The 11,102-nt window shown below is 40.5% G+C and overlaps 2 protein-coding genes across 3 annotated transcripts; both read left to right on the top strand.

Annotated features, from left to right (window-relative positions):
* Positions 1-4,718: 4,718 nt before the first annotated feature.
* Positions 4,719-7,819, top strand: bud13 (BUD13 homolog). Of its 2 annotated transcripts, XM_028421450.1 has the most exons (10): positions 4,719-4,870; positions 5,029-5,116; positions 5,291-5,375; positions 5,461-5,781; positions 6,039-6,325; positions 6,398-6,506; positions 6,607-6,745; positions 6,832-7,013; positions 7,138-7,219; positions 7,432-7,819. In XM_028421450.1, exons 1-10 carry the CDS (start codon positions 4,731-4,733, stop codon positions 7,523-7,525), a joined length of 1,527 nt encoding a protein of 508 aa, XP_028277251.1. In that variant the 5' UTR covers positions 4,719-4,730; the 3' UTR covers positions 7,526-7,819. The 2 variants fall into 2 exon arrangements, with proteins under 2 accessions (XP_028277251.1, XP_028277250.1); XM_028421449.1 differs by having other exon boundaries at positions 6,039-6,506.
* A 908-nt stretch (positions 7,820-8,727) lies between these two features.
* On the top strand, positions 8,728-10,688 carry snrnp35 (small nuclear ribonucleoprotein 35 (U11/U12)). Its single transcript, XM_028421646.1, has 2 exons — positions 8,728-10,322; positions 10,409-10,688. Exon 1 carries the CDS (start codon positions 8,874-8,876, stop codon positions 9,573-9,575), a length of 702 nt encoding a protein of 233 aa, XP_028277447.1. The 5' UTR covers positions 8,728-8,873; the 3' UTR covers positions 9,576-10,322; positions 10,409-10,688.
* The last annotated feature ends 414 nt before the right edge of the window (positions 10,689-11,102 follow it).

Below are 11,102 nucleotides of genomic sequence, written 5' to 3'. Positions count from 1 at the left end.
GTTTGATGATGACCTGGATGACTGAGAATCTTCATCAACTATTCAGAATCCCCAAGCTGGTTTATAGAGACCACACAGTGTATACTGAGACCATGTTCTGCATTACGGATTGCCCAAAATGCTACTGCATGAACCGGACAGACACTATTCAGACCCACATTTTGCTTAATTCGTGCTTATTTTTAGTGTCAGACAGCTAGAAGTGTTGAGACAGAGCGCTGTAAACTCTTTAAACTGATATAATATATGATATAATAACCACTAGATATTAGTGTAAGAGTAACATTTTTTGTAAATAAAGAGACAAAGCTCACGGTGTCCTGTTGCACTTGAGAGATATAGTTCAGCCTGGTGTGCAATTTATGAATTATTTGATGTGTTATTGATAGATAACACATATTTATTGAACATCATCTGAGTCTTTATTCCAAATAATTCATAAATTAAATGGTGATATGTGGTGGATGGCAGTGTTACAACTAGGCCTAAGGCTTGTAATAATACATAATATATAGCATAATATAATGCAGCGGTGGGAGTAAGTCACCCATGTGCAAATCCCAAGCAAGTCTCAAGTCAAGTCATACAAAAATCTAATGGTCTTCAAATTAAAATGCTCACATGTTTAAAAGTCATTAAGTCTCATTAAGTGTACCTAAAATATTGACTTTAGGATACATTTATAATGTTAACAAAATAAATATTCTTCAGTGACTCACGTAATAATGCAACAATAGCTTGATATGTTCATATTACATATTCAAAATAAACATTTACAAAGCTGATTATTATGGATTTTAACAGGTTGTTAAATACCTATTTTACATACAGAAGTAAACGCTTATTTTCCAATTCTGGAATCAGATATACTAATTCCAGCCTGTAACCCTTCTCCTCATGTCCATCGCAGATATGGCAAACAACAGATCATCAGCCAAATAATACCATCTACTGTAACTTTAAGCTTCCTCCCAGCGTTTTCTTTAAGTTGAGTCTAACATCAATTTAACGTCACCAAGAGCTCTGCCGTCTCTACAGTCCCTGGGTTTACACTTCTCTGGTCTCTCTATCACGCAGAATGGGGTTCGCCCCAATACGCGCACACACACACACACACACACGGCATGTGCGTAAATGCGCACGACTCTCTCTCTTTCTCTCTCTCTCTTTGAATAAACCCGATGAAGTTGCACTTATCACTCACTACTGTTGGTACTCACCACGAAACTGACTGTATGAAGAATGTTGCTAAGATGTTAAGCTCCTCTGCAGCTGTGTTTTATCTTCTCCCTCTCTGATACCTGCACTGTTGCACTGATACTGTTCTCCGCGTTTAGTCCAGTAACGGCCTGAGTCCAGCGCTTACCTTCTTTCCCGTTAGGATCAAAGGCGTACAACAACACGTCATTGTTATTTTAAAAAATGCACATCTTTATATTAAAAGTCATCTGTTTCAAGTCTAAGTCAAGTCTCAAGTCATGAAAACCAAGTCAAAGTCAAGTCGAGTCTTTTATCAATGTTAGTCAAGTAAGTCTCAAGTCCTCAAATTTGCGATTCGAGTCAAGTCATGTGACTCGAGTCCCCCACCTCTGATATAATATGTAAAAGTGGACCCCAGAAAGAACAGACCTTGTTGTGGTAAGGACTAATGGGAACCTTAAATAAACAAATAAACAAACAACTAAAATCTGACAAATCAAGTGAGATACTTGTGAAATTATTACAAAAAGGTCACCCCTTGACTGTATTTGTATGTGTGTGTATACACATCTCTAAAGGTTATAGTACTTTTAGCTCAATTTTAATGGAATGCACTGAGTGTTATCTTATAATAATAAGTAACATCTCCAGTTATGGCAGGCATAGGCAAATACAGTTTCTCTGTTCCAGTTTGCACTTACTGTATAATACATCTTTGCACTATTGATCTGTGGCTACTATCAAACCTAGGATGATGCAGATGATATTCATATCAATAGTGTTCTTATCCATCCATGTACAACACACCAAACCTTCACATAACATACACATAACACTGGCCCATTACTAAATCTGCATCTGTGCAACTCCTACTATTGGGCTCAGAGTGGAGACACTGAGCCATTAAATCTGTCATGAAAGTACTAGAAATTTCTAGACAAACACAAACTCACCTTGAGATGTTATGCATTTAAACATAACGTCACTAATGTCTTAAATCCATACTCACATTAAATAATGTAGCATACTCAGTGCAGTAAGGATGCCTTATTTATAAGATAAATGGAATTCTCAGGGTAAATTACCACAGGAGTGAAGGACAAATCAGGACAGGAGGCCTCAGGACACAAAGGTGAGGTGAGGAACAAAGAGGAAAGGTCATAACGCCCTGCTGGTAAAAATGATGACCGAGTTTTACTTCACACACACACACACACAGCATGCCCGGATGATGTCCTCCGTCAGCGACTGCAGAGGAGAAAGACGAATCAGCGCTTGCTGCGAAACCCTCATCCCTCCCACCCTCTCTCCACCTCTCTGTATTTCTCCCACCTCGTCTCAGAAGCGTCAAGCTCTGCAGTGTTGCACGCTGAGGTGAGTGCTACCAGCTGTTTACTCCCCAGACTGACTAAAGCTCGCAGGAAGGAGCAGCTACATCATCCCGCCCTGACAGGAGGTAAGACTCCTCACAGATGTTTAGCTGTGGCTCAGATATGAAGACTATTAGGTCATAGCAAGATGGCTTGGAATATGCTAGAACATCCATGTATGCAGAAGATCACAACAACAAAAACTGTCCAGAGGACAGGGGAGCATGAGTCTGCAACTTAATATCAATACAGTAATATATGGCTTAGCATACTGATGAATACAAACTTTGCCAAATGTGAGGATCAGAATGAGAAATAAAACAGACTGGAGGAAATATCTGTTTTCCTTTATCCAGAATTATGTCCAGTCATTAGATGTGGCTACAGGTCGATCAAGTCCTGGATGAATATATAGCACTGAGACCAGAGCATCTCATCCTACATCATGCTGACTGTACCATACAATTATTTTGTGTTATTCAACCCTTTTTGTCCCCACGTTTTTTGTCTCGTCACTATTAATAATGATCATGACCTCATCCAAAGTGACCTCACAGCTGCTCCAAGAGCCCAGCCTGCAAGACTGTGTTTACATTTTACAAATTGCTCTTTCTAATAAGCTCTTCTCCCTCTCTTTTTGGCTCAAAGTTTGATGGGTGCTTTTCCATCATGCTCAAATATTTGTTTGCGTATGGAGTGCTGGGAGGTGAGAATCATTTTAAGTGATATTTCCTCTCTGGTATCTGGAGACTGATGCATAACAGCTACATTTATCTCTCTATATGCACAGCGCTGCTGATTCCAGTACAATCTGATGAGATCTCCGTCTGCACCGAAGATGACGGTGACCTGAGAGTAGACTGTAGGATTGTTCCCAAGCCCAACAAAATCAACACCTACGAGTTCTCCTGGTCAGCCGGAGCCAAGGAGACACTCATTAACACCAACGTGTCTGGTTCATCGGCAGATGTGCGATTCAAAGACCTAGCCACTGTGGTGGAGCTGGAGCCTCATGGCTACAGAATGACACTGACGGAATTCAAAGACCAACCCGAAGTCACCACCACCTACATGTGCAAAATATCTGGGCAGATTGCTAGAGTGAATATGGACAAAGGTGGGTGGAATGATTGTGTGTGTTTGTGTGGGGATGGGGGGTGCGGAGCATCAGTGTCCATTCCAAGAGGTTTAATCCAATCTGTTTTTTTCTTCCTCTGCAGATCAGCTCCTCCCATGTTCAGCTGTGAGTGTGTTTCTGAGGAGCTCCTGGACTGGCATTGTCTGTCTGCTGCTCTTCCTCTATCACACACAGAGCTAAACAGAAGAAAACAACACACAGGCTTGGCACTCACACATTTACTCCTCCGCTATTATCCACACCCACAAACATCTCCATATTAATACCACATGCTGAAAAGATGTTGTCAGCTGAGTGCATCATTGTCTCTCTTGCTTTGTCTTCCTCCCACAAGCACCAAACCAGTATTAAAATATTCTTGTTAATAAGGACAATGCAAAAAAACATTAAATTAAAAACGTGTAATGTTTAGACTTGCTTTTTTTGCTGTGGCACTTTACATACTATATGTGTATAAATGCACTGATATGAAATATAACTTTGGAAGATGCAGCATTTGTTTTCAATAAAGTAATACTACATAAAGTCAGATGCAGATCTGTTGTGAATTTACGTTTTTTAAAAGACAAAAGTAACTGAGACATATAAAAAAATAATGGGCATTTATTTGTATACAGGAAATATGTTTTCTTAGTCACTTTTTATTCCAGAAAGTCAACATAACAATATGTCAACATAAAAGGAAGCGATTAGTGAGCATAAATGTTTCTAATAATTCCTTTTTGTGGATGATATTTTGTCTTGAAAGCTTTTAGTAGAAAATGGTCCTCAGCTGGGCTATATTGTCTCTGTGGAAAAGTGTCATTATTAATTCATTCATTCAAAACTAATAAGCAAATAAAAGTGTACAGCTAAACACTTTAAATCCCACTTTTGATCCTGCCTAACGGGAAGGCTTGCACAGATGATCGGTGTTTCTTTTCAAATCCATTATGCAAAGTTCATAACCGTTTTTGGCTTTAGGAGATTAGAGTTATCATTCATGACGCTCGGCGCTTTCCGTAGTTTCCGGCAACACAAAGATGGCTGCTTCCGTTGGTAGCAAAAAGGGACCGGAGCTGTCTAAGGCTGAATACCTTAAACGTTACTTATCAGCTGACGAAGATCCCAAGAAATCAAAAGGGAAAATAAAAAAGAAGCGGCGTAAGCTTCCTGGAAAAGGGTGAGGCGATGTGAATAATTTAATTAAGCCCGTGCGAGGCAACTTGCAGATGTGTTAGCCATTAAGCTAGGCTAATTTGCAGCGCTGCGCCCTGATTTAAACTTGGCGTGCCTGGAAAGATTCTTATATTTTGCTTACTTTTATGTTTCTCTTTCAAGACTTAAAATAGTAGACGATGACATAGACTGGAAACAAATGGTCCAAGAACAGGCGGAGATTGAAGAGGACGAAGAAGAAGCTCCAGTGGTAAGCATGCAGCTATCGTTGGCTAGCTGGCTAGCCTGGGTCCATTCGTTAGAGAATGCCAATGGTGAACATTTTCGTGAACGAGTTTTGTGGTTTTATTTAATTTAATATTCTTCTAGTACTCGTCGGTTAAAGCCACGCTTTTTTCAAACTTGGTCTCTTGTTTCTTATCAGATTGCCGAGGTCATTGATGATCGACCAGACGAGGTAAAGCAGCTGGAAGCCTTCAGAACCAGCAACAGGTGGAAAGTTATTGGAGGTAATTGTGAAGAAGAAGAAGTGGAGAGAATGTGTGCCTATGTAAAACAAGATTGTTATTCACTTTAAGTGTCCTCTCTGAATAGCTGATGATGATAAAGAGGAGGAAGAGGGGATAGAGGATCAACACACAGAGCTTGCTGCATCAAGTAAGAGCCTTCAGGACTCGCCAGAGCTGTCAGCAAAAAAAAGAAAACATGATTCTCCTGTCAGAAAGAACCGCCACGATTCTCCAGACATATCGCCTCCCAGGTGTGGTCGCCATGATTCTCCAGACATATCACCTCCCAGGAGAGGTCGCCACGATTCTCCGGACATATCACCTCCCAGGAGAGGTCGCCATGATTCTCCAGACCTGTCACCTCCCAAGCAACATTCAGGGAAGTCAGGGAGGGTCCAAAGTAAAGGTGAGTTTAAGGCAAGATGAATAAATATAAAAACATCACTACCAAAAAAGTGAAATCCATTTTCATTTATAGGAACTATTAGTGTCTGAACTGAATCAGCATCATGGTTGATTATCAAAACAACTGTGGTTTTATTTTGGATGAATAACACTTTCATGATTGATGGTATAGAATAAAGGTACTTAATTTCAAGTGTGTGGTTATATAATGACTCAATGATTATATAATGACTATTTTTTTTCTATTTCTTTCATAAGATTCCTCCCCCAGTGAAAGAAAGCCCAGCTCATCGTTATCAAATAAAAAGAGGTCACCACAGACTAAGAGGGTTCAGAAAAGACATGATTCAGACTCTGATCAATCCCCTCCACGGAAAAAAACACTGAAGGGGGATGCTTCGGACTCAGACCAATCTCCTCCAAGAAGGCACTCAAAAACGAGACGTGGCTCTGATTCTGACCAGTCCCCACCCAGGAGGCGGCCACAGAGTGGAAAAGACTTAGATCCTGATCTGTCACCACCTCGCAGACCTGGCCAGTCACAAGTAAAATGCAGTGATTGGTGTAAAGTTTGGTTTGCCTTGAAATTGTTAAGTGATTTATTAACTTTTTTTCAGGGCCAGAGGATGCTTTCTGGTGGTAAGGCAGGGCTGGTTTTTGTTGATATTTTAAGGAAAGAGCAGAAGGAGAACCGACGCAGAGACAGAAACAATCAACCACTAGAAGGTTAGTTCAGCTTTCCTTTTCTTTCACATCTGTTGTTCATTTGTTTGATTGATTGAGTAAACTGAGATTATATTTTTTCCCATGTATCTGTTATGACTAGATGAATCCCGCAATGCCCAGACTGTGTTCCGAGACAAAAGTGGCAAAAGAAGGGATTTGGACTCGGAGAGAGAGGAACAGAGGAAGAAAGCTGGAGAAAAAGCAGCAAAGGATGAGAAATATGCTCAGTGGGGGAAAGGGTAAACATGCAAACATTAAAATACAAAAAGCTACAGAGCATTAGATAATGCGTATAATAAATTGAGACTATTTTGTGTGTGTGTAGGTTAGCTCAAGGCAAGATGCAACAGCAGAGACTTGAGGATGCAGTGATTGAAGCTCAGAAGCCACTGGCACGCCACTATGGTGATGAAGACCTGGACCGGATGCTGAGAGAGCAAGAGAGGGAAGGGGATCCTATGGCTGCAATGCTGAGGCGAAAAAAGGATCGCAACCCAAAAACACAAGGTTTTTAAAAATTACATGTTTTATTTTAGCTAACCTGTGTTAAGCGTAAGTGGACCATGTGTCATCTATCTTGGTGTTTGCCACTTATAAGATATATTGTGAAGCTGTTTGTTTGTTTTTGTAGAGATACCTCGATACAAAGGCCCTGCGCCCCCTCCAAACAGGTTCAATCTTCTTCCAGGCTATCGCTGGGATGGAGTTGACAGGTAAATAAAAACATCAGATGGTTTTGCTGTAGAGTGAGGTTAGCCTTGTTCTTTATCATCTGAGAGCTAAAGATCTTTTTACTGTTGCATGGTAAGCAAAATCTTTGCTACCAAAATGAATTGACCCTTTGCAGTATATTTAAAATCAAAGATGGCATTTAAAGAGTGACTGTATGATTAATAGTGGTATCTCATTTCTGTCTGTCTACCAGGTCAAATGGTTTTGAACAGAAACGCTACTTGCGGATTGCAGATAAAAAAGCTGTCCAGGAGGCAGCTTATAAATGGAGTGTGGAGGACATGTGATGACTTTGTGAGTCGGGGAGATTTGAAGTATGACTGCTCATCTTTCATAGAATTACCATGCTGTTAAAACAACTGCAGAACAGACAGAACAGCTATTTTACAGATCTTACATTTTGACGCAGACAGCAGCAAAAAATGTTTTCACCTTTCCAAACCTGTTTAAACCTGTATAAGAGAAACTAAACTGTACATAGCAGTGAAGTGACTGTATCTTAATAATTTTGACTTTACTGAGTTATTGTGGAGTTATTGTTTTCACAGTTTCATTAAATGATGTTTTTGTAATGTCTGGTGCTTCTGTGTTGATATTCAGTCATTATCATTTCATTATTGAGCTGAAGTTTACTATACATGGAATATTACTGAAGCATTATATTATTACTTTCTTGTGAATTACTCAGTAGTTAATAGAGTGTTGAATAAGTTTTTTTTTTTAAATGACTCTGAATATAAGATCATGTTCATGTTCATCATAATGTTTGAACCTAGCACAAGCCCAGAGCAATCAAACTGAACAAAATCGTAAACCAAACCTTCCATGTATATTGGTATAACATATTTGAATTGACTATAAGTCAAAATATCTGCTGTTGAAAGGGTCTGTTAAACCTATGAAACACCCTTTCTGCAATAATTCAGGTCCTTTTATATATTAAAACTAGCATATTTAGCATTTGGTATATATTTAGAAACTAGCAATTTCTCTGTTCTGTGATGGTCCAGATAAGAATTTCTAAATTCACCATGTGAATTTACAAAAATCACTGAGCTTACATCAGAACCATATTACAACATTTATCAGCTTAGAATGTGGTGATTTAAAGGTTGAAAGCTGTTGGGGGAGAAAAAAGGAAAAGCCATTGGGGTTTCTGGATAAAATTATAGTGATGTATTTGAAATAGAAAGTCCATGCATAGATGTATTTTATTACTGTATGTGTTTGTGTTGGTTGTAAGGCTAGATATTAAAATATCAAAAATACACTGTCATCATGCATGTGAGGCAGGGGATCCCAATCACATCACTTGAGACTTTAATGATTTGTTTCTTTAAATTAACAGAATTATATTTTACATTACATTATATTTTTTTTAATACATACAACCTGATATCCGGTAGTAAATACGAGAGTGTCGCTCTAATCGAGTCGGGAACCTTTAAATTGCGACAGGACAGAACTCGTTTCCCTACGGACTGTTTTTGTTGATGCACACAGAACTTGGGGAGCATTTGTATGTGTAAATGTCAAATAACGCCAGTGCATTTCTTTAGCTATTTAGATCTTCAGTAAGAGAACTAATTGTCTGGGAAACTACGGCTGAATCTCCTAACTTCATTCCGGTTAGAAATGGTTGACTGGAGTCCGATAGCCAAAGTGTACGACCCGCTGAAAGCTGGGAGCATCGACGGCACGGACGTGGAGCCCCATGACCGGGCGGTATGGAGGGCCATGGGCGCTCGCTATAAGCCCAACAAAGGCGTTGTTGGAGACCCACTGCTTACACTGTATGTGGCCCGGCTGAACCCCCAGACAACGGAGGATAAACTCCACCAGGTATTTTCTAAATACGGAGACATTCAACGGCTCCGACTGGTCCGGGACATCGTCACAGGTTTCTCTAAATGTTACGCCTTCATTGAATATAAAGAGGAAAGGTCCGTTGTCCGGGCCCGACGGGAAGCCAACTTGCTGGTGGTAGACCAGCACGAAGTGTTTGTGGATTTTGAACAGGAAAGGACTCTTAAAGGTTGGGTGCCTCGGAGGCTCGGTGGCGGGCTGGGAGGGAAAAAGGAATCCGGACAGCTGCGGTTCGGGGGCAGGGACAGACCTTTCCGCAAACCCATTAACATCGGGGTAGGACCGGTTCAGGAACGGGGAGGGGGTCGAGGTAGGGGGTGGGAGAGATCAGGGGAGAGAGTCAGGGAGCAGCGGGACCGAAGCAGAGAAGCAGAGTGGGGCAGCAGAGAGAGAAGAGATAACCGAGACAGAGGCAGAGAAAGAGATGATCGCAGACACGGAGACAGGAGCAGACACTGGGAGAGGAGATGAACCTGTGCTGGGACAATGTGCTGACCTCACTGAGGTTGAAGAAAGTCAGTTACACAAAATTCTGTCCAGTTGCTATCAGAAAAAGTGGACTGTGAATGAGTAATCAGTTTTTGAAAACTGCAGACTTTTAAGTTAAAAATAACCTTGTATGATGTGTCAAGTCAGAGACTGAGATGTAAATTATCAAGTTCCCTCATTAAAAAATAAACATCAACTTTTAGCTTTCATTTTCAGCATTGCTGTATTTTTAGGTGTTAATGTGGCAGAAAAAATCATTATAAGAAGATGTGAAACAGATCGATTCTTCATCGGTTGAATTCCTGGAGGAATGCATGTATTCTCATGTTTCTCTGACATTCTTTATTTCTTATTTGTTAAAGATTTTTTAAGTAAGGTAAAAGCAAGTGAAAAAGTGTATGAACTCTGAACAGAGTTAGTGCAGCACACGAGGGAGGTAAATCAAGCAAACTCTTGCCTATAGTTAAAAAGATTTGTTTCTATTGTTACAGGGTCTGTTAATTTGTGTAAAACCTTTGGTGAAGTCACTGCTCTTGAGTTTGTGTCAGTTAAGCTGTCTGATGTCTGGTTCTGCCCATTGAAGCAGGTTTCAGGTTTCAGTAATGACTCACTGGGCGGAGCATTTTCTCTCATGCTGACAACAAGTCTGCCTGAAGTCATCGATATGAAACATTGCTCATGCAGTGGCTTCACATTGCACTTAGTGTGTCTTCACATTGCACTTAGTGTGTCTCAGTGCACTGAGACACACTAAGTGCAATGTGAAGTGCACATAATAATGTGCACTGAGACACACTAAGTGCAATGTGAATTAGGCCATTAGCTTATTGGATGGATCTGCTGCTGAAATATGATTCTCTTTCTGCTGTAGAACAATGATGTACCTGACCACGAACAAAAAGAATCCTCAAGGTTTTGTTGAGTTAAAGTATGTTTGAACTGAGGAGGAACATACAGTGCAGTTGATGAGGTGATAGAACAGATTTCAACACGCATAACGCATGTTTGTTTACTGTTTTATAAAGTCTGTTTATGGTTGTTGAATGGAATACTATTGCAAACTGAAAATGACAATAAACTGGATCATTTTTGACATTCACTGATTTATTATGATTTTATTCGCTTCTGTATTGTGTGTTACTTCTCAGAAGTCACACTTTGTTGTCTGGATGTGGCCGTTTTCAGTAGGCCAGTGTTCCTGGGGTTCTTGATGGCCCAGCCAGGGTAAGTCTCTCTCTGGACTGTGTTAAACTCGATCCTATAAAATCACAAAACACACTTGATGAGCTGCTTTCTGTGCAAAGCTATGGGATGATGTGATGTTGACAAATGTGCTCTCACCTAAAGGCAGGATTGATGCCGATGTTGTCAGGCTGTGGGAGAGCAGGTGTTCGCCTCCTGCGGCAGGAGGATGGAGGAGGAAAATCCTTCTGATACTGAGACTGCATCTCTGTTGTGTCTTCTTCATGCTTCTCTGCCATCTCATGCTCATCCTCCCTTGGGTCCTTG

This window comes from Parambassis ranga, chromosome 14 (assembly GCF_900634625.1).
Source record: "Parambassis ranga chromosome 14, fParRan2.1, whole genome shotgun sequence".
Classification (NCBI taxonomy): Eukaryota; Metazoa; Chordata; class Actinopteri; family Ambassidae; genus Parambassis; species Parambassis ranga.
This window is presented reverse-complemented; position numbering and strand designations above follow the sequence as displayed.